Source organism: Pyrus communis, chromosome 15, assembly GCF_041283825.1.
Source record: "Pyrus communis isolate YQ-2024b chromosome 15, ASM4128382v1, whole genome shotgun sequence".
Lineage (NCBI taxonomy): Eukaryota > Viridiplantae > Streptophyta > Magnoliopsida > Rosales > Rosaceae > Pyrus > Pyrus communis.
The window spans coordinates 41,302,868-41,319,290 of NC_142579.1; the positions used below are offsets into that span (position 1 = coordinate 41,302,868).

The 16,423-nt window shown below is 37.5% G+C and overlaps 1 protein-coding gene across 1 annotated transcript; it reads right to left on the bottom strand.

The window, feature by feature from the left end:
• Nucleotides 1–163: 163 nt before the first annotated feature.
• Nucleotides 164–14,899, bottom strand: LOC137735048 (exocyst complex component SEC3A). Its single transcript, XM_068474409.2, has 26 exons — nt 14,743–14,899; nt 8,704–9,039; nt 7,772–7,842; nt 7,587–7,667; nt 7,359–7,426; nt 7,159–7,261; nt 6,705–6,850; nt 6,045–6,162; nt 5,426–5,530; nt 4,796–4,897; nt 4,555–4,692; nt 4,252–4,380; nt 4,074–4,154; nt 3,888–3,962; nt 3,355–3,528; nt 3,110–3,251; nt 2,893–2,957; nt 2,535–2,705; nt 2,372–2,451; nt 2,206–2,287; nt 1,790–1,887; nt 1,604–1,712; nt 1,084–1,152; nt 761–826; nt 594–683; nt 164–503 (listed from the first exon to the last, which is right to left on the bottom strand). Exons 2-26 carry the CDS (start codon nt 8,876–8,878, stop codon nt 393–395), a joined length of 2,649 nt encoding a protein of 882 aa, XP_068330510.1. The 5' UTR covers nt 8,879–9,039; nt 14,743–14,899; the 3' UTR covers nt 164–392.
• Nucleotides 14,900–16,423: the final 1,524 nt, after the last annotated feature.

A 16,423-nucleotide genomic window follows, 5' to 3' on the forward strand; every position in this document is an offset into this window, starting at 1 on the left:
CATTTTCTTGCTGCACATACAAAAGCTCTTCCGAAAAACCATTATCTAACCTACTTTCACGACATTTTATCTGCTGCAGAAGCTTCTTGCAAGACACTTGAAATGGTGAATAATATTCTCCTTGAAATCATCTAAAATAATAAGGGGCACACGGGACGACAAATCGTGGGAACAGAAAAATATAGCAACAGAACATCTGGTGTGACAATGATACATATGTTTTTTCATCAACATCAACAGGACACACTCGAAAAATCTACATTTTTTAATAAATCAAATTATAGGACGACGTTTCCAGAAAATGAAACAGAAAGAATGGACGGAAAAGATTACGGCAAGCTAAATACATCCCTCAATAGAGGCTATCAACATGTACAATACAAACTCTCACTTTACATGGAAGCCAAAAGGTCTCTCATTTCTGTTACGCTATGAATGGTCTCTGTCGGGTAAATCTTGGCGACGAGTTGCGCAAAACTTTCATACTTGTCAAGGAACTCCTTCTGTCAAAATCCATGACATCCATCAGATATGTTCAATGGGAAGGCGAAGAAACTCTTCATGTTTATGAAGACGAAACTATTGTTACGTACCTTGCATTTATCCCATAATGAAGGCAGCAGTTCTTCTGACGTCATGTTTTTCTGCAACTTCTTGTACATTGCAGTGATGGACTTGTCAAGCTGTACCAGGAAAATCCATGATAGTGTTAGAAACGAACATTTACAGATGAAAATTTCGGATGGGTAAATCAACTCACCCCAGATAAACTTGATCTTATCACCTTCCGCAGATCCATCTTTGACAACCCTAGCTGGAAGGGGATCTGCAATGAAGGAAACTGATATCAGCCATTACATTCAGAGAAGACTTTGAAGATAAATAACTCCACATAAATCATTTGGGCAACTACATTATAACAGTTCATTCTCAGAATGGGCCAAAGATACTGTTCATGGAGTATATCAATGTGCAAATCACTGGACAAAGTTTCAAATTAACCGGGAGTATGACGTAATTAACAGAGGTTTCATTTTTCCCAGTTAGATCAGATACGGATAATTCAGATACCAACACACTAACCTCTTCTGGTGCAATTGTATACATCAAATCCTCTATTCTTCGAGCAAACTGGAAAAGCCGTTCAAATTGCTGCGAAAAGAAAACAAATGAGGGCATATGTAACCAAAAATGTGTCCAAACTGTATGTCAGGCTTAAGCAAGAAATCTATGCCAAATGGGCTGATTCTTCACAGGCTAGATGCCTTGATGAAAACTTCAGTGTTCCTACGAACATAACTGTCTCGCTTTCACCTGGAATATTATGTTTCATACAGATTCTATATTGTCTGTTTGTTCAAACGCTTTTTCTACCAGTAGTTTCTACTGTACTGTTAGTTCACCTGAACATGTTTATTCACACCTCCCCTTTTCAATATGAAAAGAGAAATAGCTAAAAGATAGATCTGCCCTTATCCTATTTTTACCATTTATCATATAATATCCTAAAGCTAGATCTGCATTGTCTATATGAACATGATTCTAAAAGGAACAGGGGGTAGGGTGGGAAGAAAAAATTATATACCGCATCGGGATAACTTACATTGTATATGATCATGCTGATATGGCGTGTGCAAGCTTGTTCATAAGCTTCACTTGCCTGGTGATAAAATTTGGCCAAGGTGGGCACAACATTTGCTAGGTCATACAAACTGCAAGCAAACTTCAAAAGTGAAGTCACATGAAAAAAGAAAGCATTGATCATAGTAGAAAGGAAACATAAGGATACCTATTCTGAAACGCAGCGTAGTTCTCTAATAGAAAAAGATCAGAATACTTTGGCTCTGTTTGTGCAATTTTCTCCAATGTCGCAAACATTATACTAACCTGTCAAACAATTGATCTAACGTAAGAAAAGTGGAGATGCATTTCTGGTAAAACATCAGACTGATAGACAATCAAATGTTATCATCATCTACCTTCACACAACCAACAGACTGCAAGGTTTAAGAAAAAGAACGTTGCCTTCTGAATTCAAACTTGAGCAATCAAAAGTGTGATAACTAAATAATAAGCTTTAAAGGCATAGTATATAGGACGAATACTAGCACGGTGTATGAATTATGATTGAATCATAATTTTAAGAAAGCTTCCTCATACAGTTTGAACCACCATAAAATAATTTTCAGAAGAAAAAAAACTCACAAATTTTGTGTACGCTTGATCAACCAAATCCCTAGATTGTCCCTGGATGTACTGCTCCATTCGTGTTGCCAGAGTAGCAAATCTAAGTAGAAGGGAGGTTAAGCAAACATAAGCAACTGCTTTGTTTTACACATATGGTAAATGTGGCCAAGACATGCCAGTTCACCTTGGGATGTATGATAAGACACCCATTTGTCTAACGTTGCGCTCGTTTCTTTCAATCTGGCGGCAAGCTTCATCAACAAACTGCAAGAAGCATACATGGGTTCAGAATCTTCAGAACATAACCTAAAAAATATATGACCACAATCACTAACACACAAACTTACGTGACTGAACTGCACAGAAACTCTTGACTCCAGATCACCAAGCAAGAGACGTACAAAACCTGCTGCATCAGCTTTTTGACCAGAAAGATAGCGCTCTGTAATCCCATGCATTGATATGCAGCGTAAGGGATCGATCTTGTATGCCCAGTCCACAACGGCATAGAAGTCTTCCTGAAAACCAGATTTATTGGCCTCTTTTATTGGTGAAAAACAAGGAACTTTAACCAAATAGTGCATGCTGCTATGCAACTAGCCATGACCAGAACAGTTGAACTGGTGGTGTGTGCAAATGAAGCCCAAGCAAAAGAAAAATTCACGAGCAGCTGCAAAAAATTAGGCAACAAGTTGTGCACATTACCTGGATTCCATCAAGTAAGTCCTGAAGAGATTCATTTAATGCTGCAAGCTCTCCTGAACTTTTGCCTACAAAATTAGACAATCATATAAAATGCGAGAGAGAGAGAGAGAGAGAGAGAGAGAGAGGGAGAGAGAGACAAGCAGAAACATCCCATTGCAGACAGTGTAAAATATGATCAAAAGTTCATAGGGAATTACAGCATAGTAGTGTAAATTACCAGCTTTGCTATCATTGTCATCGATGTCCATGATTCCCAAATCATCGTCATTGGTGTCATCATATTTATCTCCATTAGCAGTACCCCCTGGTGGAACAAGTGCCGGAACTTCAAAGCACATAAAGTGTGCAAAGAAAGAACTCTGCAATTGAGCCATTGCAAAATAGACATTTAATACGGAGATATGCATTATGTAAATATGCGTTATGTAGATCAAAGAAACTATTATATAACTCCATTTTAACCTCATCTACAAGGAGTGGGATAAAAATTGTAAGCATCTTGGAATAAGCTTCAGAAACAGTAGAAGTGTCCGCAGCATTCACATTTTGACCAGACCCAGTAGAAGCTTCAAGCCAGACGGTTGGATTTCTTGATGCCTTTGTACTAGCACGAAGCTCATTTGCAAATTCACGAGCCTGTAGGTATCAAATTATATACTCAAACTTTCAAACTGATCAAACTACTTAGCTGCCTGAGGATTACAAAAGTTTATTTTGAGAACAAGAATTATTTAATTAGGTTATTGATGCAATGTTGAATCAAATCACCACCATTTTAGTTTAAATTATTACAAGTTTATTCTATATTGAACGACCAAACTATATCACAATCATATCAGAAAGTCTGGTGATCAGATGGAAAACCAAAATCTGGTTGCTCATGAGAAGGTTCTTCATTTAAGACAAAATTAAAGATAACTGATAAAAGCAGCAACCAAATAATACATTCTAACACATATATATGTTAGAATAGAATATAAGGTTGTGATTCTCACCTCGCGACGAAGAAGCAAGTTAAGGGAGCTACAATATGCTTTCCTCAAAGCCCCCATGCAATTTTTATCAAGACTCTGAAAATGCAAAGCGGGGAGAATAAACTTAGGAAAACACACACCGGTACATATGCACAAGTAGAAACAACAAAAATCCTAATAGTTAATGCAATTAAGCTAAAATTTGACCTTCAGATGTTGCAGAAGGCGAGCATACGTTCTGCATTTGTACCGTAGATCAGCATGATCAGGCCTTTTCAGCTGCCCCCGCTATTTAAAACAAGCACAATAGTGAGCATTAAGACTTGTACACTGGAAATGAACAATTTCGAATATAATTATAAAAGCCCAAGTGCCATAAGTCCACCTGAGAAAAGTAGCTCTTGTCGCTTATCATAAAATCCACCAAACTAGCAAAGTAATTTCGCAAGAACTCAGAAGCTCTTCTGACAAATGTAGATTTCAATTTTTCAAGTTCTGCTCGCTTCTCTTTAACCTTTAAGAATTTCAATTACAACTATAAACACAATGGGGTTTCCAATATCAAAAATCAAAACAGCTATCAATCTAGCACCTCCGTAATGAGAGGGAACTCTAAAGTTCATACATCTGGCCACAAATTGTTGGAAGAAAAAAAAAATGAAACAAATGTGAAGGGCAGAATGCATACAGCCCGCATATTTGCATAGATGGGATCCAAGTTAGGTACTTCAAGACTGCGTAAAGCACCAGCCAACCACTCACATGCTTCTATGTTTTGAAGCATACGTGCTTCATCGAATGAACCTCCTGTCAAGCATGCTGCATACTACACAAATGAAACGCCATTAGAAAGACAGTAGGCCTAAACAAGTTGCCAAAGTTAAAACTAATCAGTTATCTCTCACAGCTAAAAATGATGGAAAACATACCTGAGAAGGAACACGCAAACCTAGAAGAAGCTTATCGAGTTCATAAATGAGTGCCCTATTATTTACAGATTGCATCTCCAACTTGTTATTGCGGGTTTCTATCTGGACATTGCAACAGAAAAAAGTTAACCGGCATTCACATAAAAAAACATTTATACATCCAGCACTAGTATCATAAAACTATGTTATGACATGGCATACAGAACAACCATTTATTAGTCAGAACTGTGAAGAAATTAAAACGAACACAGAACTAACATCAAGACACTTTTAATCAACAAGACTAAACAAAATACCATCAGAAGGTTTCTTGGGAAAAAAAATTAAATTAAACAACTTTATATTGGATGTCATATGGTAAAAGTATAAGGGGGTAAAGGAAACTAAAATCAACCACAGAAATTATCGTTAATATTTTTACATACAATGCCATAAACAAGCAAATGGAAGCTTTGACTAGATGTACATGGCTAAATTCGTCGACTTAGACAGTATGTTTGTTCCATTATTCATAAGAATAAGATGAAAAAATTATTCAAAAAAAAAATTTCCCCTGAACTGCATTGGAAATAATACTGTAGTCCATAAAAGCGGAAAATCTAAACACTTAAAGGTAGCTAGACTCCCTACCGATTCAATGTCTTCTCTCATGTGTCTGAGTTTCACATTAAAGATTCCTAACCATTCATCCATGTCATCGACACAATTTGTTGCTGCTTCAAGCCCTTGCAATACCTACAAGGCCCATAAATAAATATATAAATAACAACACATATCTTCAAGGAAATAGACAACCACTAATTAATGTCCTAGAAGCAGGTAAAAGTAGCTTGCACAGCAATCTTACAATGACAATGTTAAAGCAATGTATGCAAGTAACCGAAACAGATGAATAAAGTTTCTCAGAGTAAAATAGCAACACGTTTTATGCAAAAGCAAGTTGAAGAATGTAAACAGGACAAGGTCAGAAGATGAATGAGAGAACGTCCATGCTAAAAATCAATAACTAGCATCCTTAGACCTGTCGAGCACCATTTATATCATAGTCACATGGGTGACAAGACAAAAGACTTTGACCGTATTGATATTGAGAGGTAAAAAATGAAGATTGAAAATCTTGACTTCGTTTGGGAAGAGTGAAACCAAGCAACAAACAAAGAACATAAAGGACATTAAATTAAAAACATAAAAAAGAAGAAATGCAGCAAACTTCATTGTATTAAACAAAACTGAATAACAATAGAGTCACCTCGTCTATCAAAGGTTCACTTTCCAAAATGGCATGCACATTTGCTGCTTCCAAAGCCAGAAGCTCTCTCTTCAACCTTTCAGAAAATGCTTCTGCTTCACCAATACCCATGACATAACTGCATAACACACCCACAATCAAAAGAATTCACAACTATATCAAGATATTTCCAACGTAATTCAACTAAGGAGTGACCAAGAGCACCCTATAAAGACATGGCATTTGATGCCTGCCATTTGGAAGTTGTCAAACCCAACCAGTAGATAACATTCAAAAACAGAAAGTCATAACTGACAAGGGCGGGACAATTTAGGATTCCCCAGTTGGTCATTGAACTCTTGGCAAGCATCAATGCAGAAGGTATCATGAACTAAGCAGGTACTAAACCAAAGTTCTGTCTATCAGTCTAATTTCTAATCAGGAAATGACATAAGACCTTTGTATCGGGAGACCACCTCAAACAAAGGAAAATATAGTATATAGCTATGTTTTCTGATAAAAGAAATTACAGAAGATCTTCATAACAATCAAATAATTCTACCTTTGCAAACAGGCATCACTTCAATTAAAATCTTATGGTACCAATATCCCCAAAAAGGACAATGAAACAAAGCATAAACATTTTCTTCGTCACATCAGAAATAAGGATATGGTACATACGTTCCCAAAAGTGCCTCCATGTCCTCTTCCTCAGCTTGGGAGACAAGTTCTTTTTCAACAGTTACTTTCAAGTCACTTTCAGTTACTGTTGATGCAGCAGGTCCCTCTTGCTCCTTTCCTTGACTAGTGACTGCCGGTGTATTTTCCTAAATCATTGTTTACAAAAAGTTGGCAAAAATTAACTGCAAATAATAATTTAACAAACTAACAACTAATAAATAGAGTTTCAGCAGCATGAAGCCAAAACTAGGAGAAGTGTATGTACTAATAATTCTATGCAGTGACAAAACAAAACAAAAAGAAAAAAAGAAATTCACATTGACAGAAAATTATCTTCATAAAGTTGTAACCATGATTAGTGATTCCAAAGGAAGTGAAATCTTCAATTACAAATATCATGCGATCTAATCTGTACATAAAAACCAATACAGGTGTATAAATTCATCATATGCACCTTAGCCCAAAGAGCCATCTCCACGACATCTATACCAACAACTTTAGGAAGATGACCCAGTGCATCTTTGCATATGTTTAAAATACAAAGTAAAAGCCGGTTCCTACACAGAAAAGAAAAAGAAAACCAATTATCAAAATCTTATCAATTTGTTTACTGGAGGATAACATCTAAATAGGTGTATGTTCTCCATGGCATACCTGTCATCAATATTTCGCATGGTCCATTGAGGAGGAGCAACACTTTGACTCCTAAGATTATCAAAACCCTACAAGAAACTCAGTCAGACTAAAATGGAGGATGGGACTGAAATTTTTCTCAAACATTGTTTCTTGTTTTTCTTAATTGACTGAACCCTATTTCTTTGCACCACAAATTCCCAGCATGTATATAGAGCATAGACACATGGAAGATGGAGCACTACCTACCAGAGTAAAAGTACACCCACTAGGGTCGTTTGTTAAAACCTCCACCTTTGAAAGATGCTTTAGTTTGTATAACTTTGCAGGCTGCAGTAAAAGAAAATTTCTGAGTAATTGCAAATTGTCATCCAAGTCCCTAATTAAGCCCAACTTTACAGCAAAAAATAGGACATAGCTGTTAAGGACTTCACCTCAAGGACTCCTCCAGTAGAATATTTTAAGACTCGAAGAAAGGCTTGAGTCCTCTGGCCTTTGGTTTTTACTGCACAAACAACAAAGGGTGGTCACCAACACAAATTAAGTAGGACTAAGTGCCCACAGTGATCTGCATCTGCCTGAATATTTATACTAGAGTGGGAATTTGTAGTTATGCACAAATATACGGGCCATGACCTAAGCTAGGAAAGACGAGTCTTTTAATTTCCCCTCATGTGATATTGAATGGTTGTCACATTTTAGAACAATCAGATAGTGTAGTAAGAGAAGAAAAGTGTAGTAGTATCCACTATCCACTATCCATTATCCATTATCATAGTGATACATTAGCGGCGAACTTCGAGTTATTAAAAGTGTAGTAAGAGAAGAAAAAAAATGTAGACTAACCCCTAGAAAACCCACAAGTCAGCTCACAATTCTCGAATCAACCTCACTGATAAAAATCATTACTGCACCATCAAATGCTCGGAAAGTAGATAAATGACTCGGCAAGTTCAAAATTTTATTATCTTCCCTATAAGATTGACCAATGCATACAATCTTGTGAATAAAACACATCAGTTAAAAGTTATATTTCTTGAAATTGCCCAGTCTAAGCACCCAAATACATTACCATCCATTCAACCCCATTCCGATTATCTTTCGCAATCTGGAGACCCTAAACCCTAGTCTAAGCACCCAAATACATTACTATCCATTCAACCCCATTCCGATTATCTTTCGCAATCTGGAGACAATATAATCAATCCAAAAGAGTGAAAATAAAACATTCTAACAATTAGACAAGTGAAAACGAAGTCTGCAGTGTGAATCTTTACAAAAGCTCAATTTCCCTTCCAATTTTCCACAGCGCATACAGTTTAATCGATTGAAAGTACAGGGAGGAAAATAGAGTTCAACTGCGTACCGGAAAGTGCGAGAACCCTAGGTTTGGCCATGTCGCGGCCGAGCTTATGGGTCTTGCCCCAGATCCCACGGCTCTTGGCCACGCGGATGGACATAACGACGCTCTGCTTGGTGCCTTCGATGGCGGCCTCGCAGGCCCGCCGCAGCTCCTGGTCGTCTGCGCTCGATTTCGCCATCGCCGGTGGTGGTGCTGCACTAGGTGGATCTCAACCGGACTCTGCTGTTATATAATGGTAAAATAAAAAGACTGCCGGACAAATACAAATAAAATAAAATAAAATAAGAAAAGAAGGTACGAGACGAAAATGCGAAAGGATAAGGCCATCTCGAAGGAGGGCTGGGTGGTTCGGTATGAGATCCCATACCGAAACCCTTTTTCCGATTCTCAAATCGAAATTTTTGAGAATCCCAAATTCAATACCAATCTCAAACCAAATTTTCAGGAATCCCAATTTTCGGGAATCCTGAAATAATTTCGGGATTTCGGGACAAATCGGGAATCCCGAAATGCTTTTGGGCTTTTGGACTAAAATTTGACATATTATGTTTTTGGGCTAAAATTTGACATATTATGCTTTTAGGCCCAAACTGCCAATTTGTTATTTAATTTTATACTAATTTGCCCACTGCCCACTGCACAAATTTGATATAATTTCATAAATTAAGTTTCAATCTACCCATTACCCATTTGTGTACAAAATTTCAATAATAACAAAGTTTCAATCTGCCCACTACACATGAATCATGCATGTAATAAAAATAAATTAGGTACCAACCCAAAAGTAAAAATAATAGTTACAAGCCAAGGTTTTAAAATAAATAAAGTAACAAACTCAAAAGCAAAAATAGTAGTTACAAGCCAAGGTTTTAAAATAAATAAAGTAACAAACCCAAAATCAAAAAAATTAGTTATGAGCCAAAGTTTCAATAATTAAGTTACAAACCAAAAGCTAAAAAGCAAAGCTTAAAGTCTATAAATATTGTTGGCCTCTTCGGCCCCTTCGTCCCCTTGATCTTGTTGATGCTTGTGGTTGCTCCCTTCTTGTTGGTAATTGTACTCTTCCCCTTGATGTTGATGGTTGAGTCCTTCCCCTTGCAATGGGTGGTCGTGGAGGTAGTGATTGATTTTGACGTTGTTGAACTTTAACTTGGAGTGGTCGAGGAGGTGGAGGTGGCATTTCATTTTCTTGTGTTGTATTCTCCTCACCTCCTAAATTAGTTGTGCCTAAAACAATAAACCACAAATCATTTACATTGAATTATAGTCTAATAGATAATAAATACTAAGAAATTAAAAGAGGAAATTAAATTGTTTACTTACTTCTTTTTAAGCGTTCAAGCTCCTTATAGAAATGGAATTTGTCAAGTGTAGGCTCCTTGTAGAAACAAAATTCTTTTCCTCTAAGCCAATCACTTGTACACACTAAAGCCTCAACCGTTTTAGGTGTTAAGGAAGTTTTAAAATGATCAACAACTCTCCCACCAAGACTAAAGGCATTCTCACTAGCAACGGTGCTACTAGGAAGGGCCAAAACATCCTTAGCAACTTTACTAAGAGTTGGATATTGAGCACAATTTCCTTTCCACCAATCCAAAAGATTGAAACCCTCATATGTTAGGCTTTGATGTGGATCATTGAAGTACATATCCACTTCATTGGCTATCTCATTTTGTTGTGCCTCCGCTCTCTTTCGTTGGATCTTCTTTGTCATCCTTGAAGCAACATCAATATCTACAATCACACCCCCCACATCATCTAGTACAACACTTGATCTTTGCTCCACATTTGAGGTAGCACTACTACTAGTACTACTAGTACTACTACTACTAAAGACCACTCCCTTCTTGTATGCATTATACAACTCGGTTACATAGCCTTTAACCCTTACTTTCTCCTCCCTTATTTTGTCTCATCCATAGCCGAGCTCTTCTAGATTTGTCTCCAACATATCAAATTTGTACCTAGGGTCGAGTACTTGGGCTACAAAGAGAATAGGATTCACCTTTTCAATGTGACCCCAATATTTGTCAAACTTGAGCTTCATTGAGGTAGCCACACTTTGCAAAGTGGCATTAGAGGCGTTTAAAATTTGTTCTTGTATCTCCACTTGCAAGGCAATCACTGTACTAAGTATTAAGTGTGACGTTGGAGTAAGGGTTGCACTCAATGTCAAGGTGGCATCATAAAACTTTTTAAGAAAGTGAGCAAAACTCATCGATCTTTCCCAATCATTCACCTCCGGAGGACCCACCCGCTTGGTCTTTGTTGTCACCCCATCAACCTCTTTCGAGACCTCCTCTTTAAAGTAAGCAATAAAAGAGTCACACTCAAAGACCATCTTAGAGAACACTTCTTTAAACTTGAAAGCACTATTAAGCATCTCATATGTGGCATTCCACCTTATGACAACATCAAAAGGGATACTTGACATCCTATCAAATCTCAACAAGACACAATATTCCCTAAAAGACTCTAACCTTGTCGGGGATGAGTGTATAAACTTCACACAATTTCTTATGGCATCAATTTCACAACTAAGCTCCGTCATTCCATCCTTAACTATCAAATTGAGGATGTGACAAGCGCACCTCATGTGCAAGTGAGCCCTGTCAAGTAAAAGAGTATCATTTGACTTAAGTCTTCTTTTCATGTATGCAATGGCGGTGTCATTTGCACTAGCATTGTCAACGGTAATGCTAAACACATTGTCAATGCCCCAATCATTCAAGCAAACCTCTAGACATCTTCCAATATCATCACCCTTATGAGAAGTAACTTGGACAAAGTTTAGGATCCTCTTATGCAACCCCCAATTAGTGTCCAAAAAATGGGCTGTGATGACCATGTAGTTTATCATTTGAATTGAAGTCCAAGTGTCGGTTGTAATACTCACTCTCAACCCCTCAATCACACTTTTTATTTTAGCCTTCTCTTCAACATACAACTCCAAAACCGCCGCCGCCACCTCATGCCTATTAGGAAGTTTGTATTTTGGATTCAAATCACGAATAAAATCTCGAAAGTCTTTTTGATCAACCACCCTAAAAGGCATCTCCGCTATTATAATCCACCTCACACATCTTCTATCAAGTCTTTTTTGATTGAAAGTGTGAGTGACAACCGGACCTCCCATCCTCGCTTGTGTCAATGTAGGTTGCTTCGGATCCACATTCTCAAAGAGACTAGAACCCGGGCATTTCCTCAAATGCTTAAGAATTCCCGTCGTCCCATGAATTATAGGGTGTGCCGGTACTAAGAGTTTGCAATGCTTGCATTCGGCCATGAAAGATTTCTCCCCATTATTATCGGTGATCGTTACCCTTTTAGCATCATTCCACGCCGGACTTGGACCCTTTCTCCTATTGCCCTTTTTCCGAGAAGGACCCTCCCATTGTCTCACTGCTTCTTCTTCTTCTTCTTCTACTTCCTCTTCCCCCTCTTCCCCCTCTTCCCCATCTTCTTCTATTTGTTCTAATGCAATATCCTCCTCCATATCCGGATCATCATCCCAACAATCTTCATAATCATCATTATGCAAATAATCTTGAGGTGAGGGAGTGCCTAGTTGAAAGGTACCACTAGGTTGGGTTTGTTTTCGTTTTCCTAATACCGAGACCATAGGTGTACTAGATTGGCTACTAGACTCGTCCATCCTAACAAATAAAATAACAATGCACATTAATATATCACAACCACAGTTCAGCATATATTCAAATTCTAATCAATAAATAAAATAAATGGTAAACTACATAAGCAATTAAACTAATATTATCTATATTTGGTCTATATTTGGTCTTCAAATAAGCATACAAAACTATCTAACTACATAAGCAGTTAAACTAATATATGGTTTATGGTTTGTTATTTCATTAAGCTATATGAATAAAAGATATATTATCAGACCAAAGCACCAAACGAAACAACGTGGTATCTCATTTATGATGTATGATTACAATTTATAAAATCAGACCAAAACATCAAAATGAAATAACATGTCATCTCAAGAGTATCAACGATAGACAAAGAGAGAGGGCTTACCCTGATGTTAAATTTCTTCTTTATCTGTGTTCGAAAGTACCCCAAATACGTTCCTAGTGAAATGGTGAAAGCAACCGCCAAATATAGAAAGCAGTGCTTCTTGGTGACAATGAAGGCAATGCAGTTGAGAAGGACAAGAACAACAAGGATCAAATGAAGAGCTCCCTGGGAAACAATATACTGATACTCAGAATCTACCTAAAACAACCTTATTTACCCAAAAAATCCAAATCTTCGAATCAAAACGAGCTGAAAGTACACGGGTTGTTCAATAGTTTTCAATCTAAAACATCCTCAAATTCTCCTTTCCACAGATAACATACAAAAAGCAATCACAAAAAGGATAGAATTACAAACCTGTAACGAACAAGGACCGAAACCAGCTCGTCTCATGTTCTTCCCAAATCTATAGCATGGGCAACTGCAAACATCAAAATACATTGCAAAGATTAGTCAACAAGTAGTCAAACTAAACAAGCAATTCAAATTCTCAACAAAAAAAAAAAGGAAAAACGCATTGACGCAATTAATTTCTTGACTATTTTTGAATAATTCAACGACATGCAGCAAATATGCATCTTCAGAAACAAAAAAGTCAAAAAAATGGAGAGATTTTGGCTCCCCAGTTATTCGAATTTTGAACAATATAGAAACCAAAAACAAAAGGAATCGTCTTTATAGCAAAAATTAAAACTTTTTCTCAGGAAAACAAATTATGGGGAAATCACAGCTATCATCTCTGCTACCTATCAGTTTCGTAATCACAGCTACCATCACTGCTAGAATCCCTGAAGTCACTATCACTGTCCTCATCTGGTTGCCTATCAATAAACGACCATCAATCTTTGAATAACATAAATGAATGAAATAAACCATTCATGTTTTGACAAAAAGCAAATATGTAAACTAAAGTAAGCAATGGGCAATAGTCAGTATACACTGATTCCGTTAAAAGTATATATTCTGATGCAAGGAGTAAACAAACATAGTAATCCATGAAACCCGTTTACCATAAGTGCACGCACCATACAATCAAGAACAACAACAAATTCTCAAATTCAGTTTTGGATTTACCTCTAAGTAAATGCAGGACAAAAATCATTTTGCAAAGAGATAACGGTACACTTATCATTGATTCACTATCATGAAAGAAAATACAAACAATGCATGCATTTGACTATAACCAACTAGAACTATATCGAAATTCTTCTAAACTACAAAAAAAATGATAAATCGAATTAAGCCAAAAGTATGAAGTAAAATGTATACTTTGTCTTAGTTGCCAATTTCGCAGAGCAGCCGTATATTTGAATGCCGGACAGGTAAGTGACGTAGTACTGAACCACAGAGTCACTGTCATTCAAAATCAGAGGCACTCCTGCACCATTAAGCACTCTACTCCTTGAAGGACTCCCATAAATCCCCTAGAACAAAGTATGGCTGATATTCCACGTTGCATGTACTCAATCCTCTAATCGTCCTCTGCAACCAAACAATTAATTACAAGATTAACAAAAAAAAAAAGCCCCAAAAAATTACACAAATTAGATTCAAGCAAACACCTTGGAGAGGTACTGGGCGGGGACAGACGGAGAGATCGACTGCAAGAATCGCTTGAGATTACTCAACTTCAAGCTCACAAACAAATTGAAATGGGTGATTCTGGTGAAGCCGTGAAGGAAGGCTGCTGGAAGTAAGGAAATCGAACGGAAGTGAAAATTGAAATGGGGATCTAACCTAAAAACAAATGAACGGCACATATTAAATCTAAAACAATGAACGGTTGAAATAATTCTCTTATAATGAAAAAATAATATATATATATATAATATTTATTTCAATTCGGTATGGGAATACCAAAAAAATGGAGATGCAATACCGAATCCCATACCGAAAATTTCGGTTTGGTTCGGGATGACATACCGAAAATTTCGGGAATTTTGGTTTGGGATCGGGATTTTTTCAGTTTGGTTTGAGATTTTTTTCCAGCCCTAGGAGGGCCAAAATGCTCATTAGTTCTGCAAAAAAATTATATTTTAATAAATAATGTTAAGTTCTATTTTATATAATTTTCAACCGAACGGGTCAAAAGATTATAGGTCAAATATAATCTTTTTGTCACGTTCCGATCCGAGCCCCCATCACATTCCGAACTCGACTCCACCGTAGCATGATATTGTCCGCTTTGGGTCCCAACCACGCCCTCACAATTTTGTTTCTGGGAACTCACACGAGAACTTCCTATTGGGTCACCCATCCTGGGAATGCTCTTGCGCGAACTCACTTAACTTCGGAGTTCTGATGAACTCCGAAGCCATTGCGCTCCCAAAAGGTTTCGTGCTAGGTAGAGATGGGAATATACATATAAGGCTTACAGGATCCACAACCCTAGACGATGTGGGATGTTACAATCCACCCCCCTTAGGGGCCCAACATCCTAGTCGGCACACTTCAGATCAAGGATTGTCTCTGATACCAAATTGTCACATTCCGGGCTCGACTCCACCGTAACACGATATTGTCCGCTTTGGGCCCCGACCACGCCCTCACGATTTTGTTTCTGGGAACTCACACGAGAACTTCCTAGTGGGTCACCCATCTTGGGAATGCTCTTGCGCGAACTCGCTTAACTTCGGAGTTCTGATGAACTCCGAAGCCATTGCGCTCCCAAAAGGTCTCGTGCTAGGTAAAGATGGGAATATACATATAAGGCTTACAGGATCCACAACCCTAGACGATGTGGGATGTTACAATCCACCTCCCTTAGGGGCCCAACGTCCTCGTCGGCACACTTCCGATCAGGGATTGTCTCTGATACCAAATTGTCACATCCCGGGCTCGACTCCACCGTAGCACGATATTGTCCGCTTTGGGCCCCGACTACGCCCTCACGGTTTTGTTTTTGGGAACTCACACAAGAACTTCCCAGTGGGTCACCCATCCTGGAAATGCTCTCGCGCGAACTCGCTTAACTTTGGAGTTCCAATGAACTCCGAAGCCATTGAGCTTCCAAAAGGCCTAGTGCTAGGTAGAGATGGGAATATATATATATATATATATATATATATATATATATATATATAAGGCTTACAGGATCCACACCCCTAGGCAATGTGGGATGTTACACTTTTGATAAAAGAAATCATCTCCAACCAAGGAGGCCAAAAAGTGATGGATCAAACATAATTTATTATTTTAATTAAATTAATATGATTACTTAAATTAAACTATCATATAAAAATAAGATTTTCGAACATATTTTAAGTGTCATTTGTCGCCAAATGAATAAACATTCGGATTTCTTATCTTTATATAATCTTAATAATTTTTGGGTTAGGATTTCGAGTGACATATTTCGCTAACATGAGTAATTCTCCAGATTTCTTATCTTTATGTAATCTCAATAATTTTTCGGATAAAATTTCGAGTGACATGTGTCGCTAAAGTGATAACTCTCCAGATTTCTTATCTTTATGTAATCTTAATAATTTTTCGGATAGGATATCAAGTGCCACGTGTCGAGATATAATTTGTTGTGCAAATTTTAGATAAGATTCTTATTTACGTGACACTTCTTATCTTCAACTTCCAATGTTAATAAATTGGCTGAATATTGGGGTAGAATTCACACACCTCCAAACACCTTCACTTGTTCGAGAACTACCTTTGACACTATCTACAA

Coding starts and splice junctions, on each gene's coding strand:
- LOC137735048 (XM_068474409.2), bottom strand. CDS start 8,878: ATGGCGAAATCGAGCGCAGACGACCAGGAGCTGCGGCGGGCCTGCGAG. Junction 7,262..7,358: donor ATGCGAAATATTGATGACAG/GTATGCCATGGA, acceptor TTTTCTGTGTAG/GAACCGGCTTTTACTTTGTA. Junction 5,531..6,044: donor GTGAACCTTTGATAGACGAG/GTGACTCTATTG, acceptor TGGGCCTTGTAG/GTATTGCAAGGGCTTGAAGC.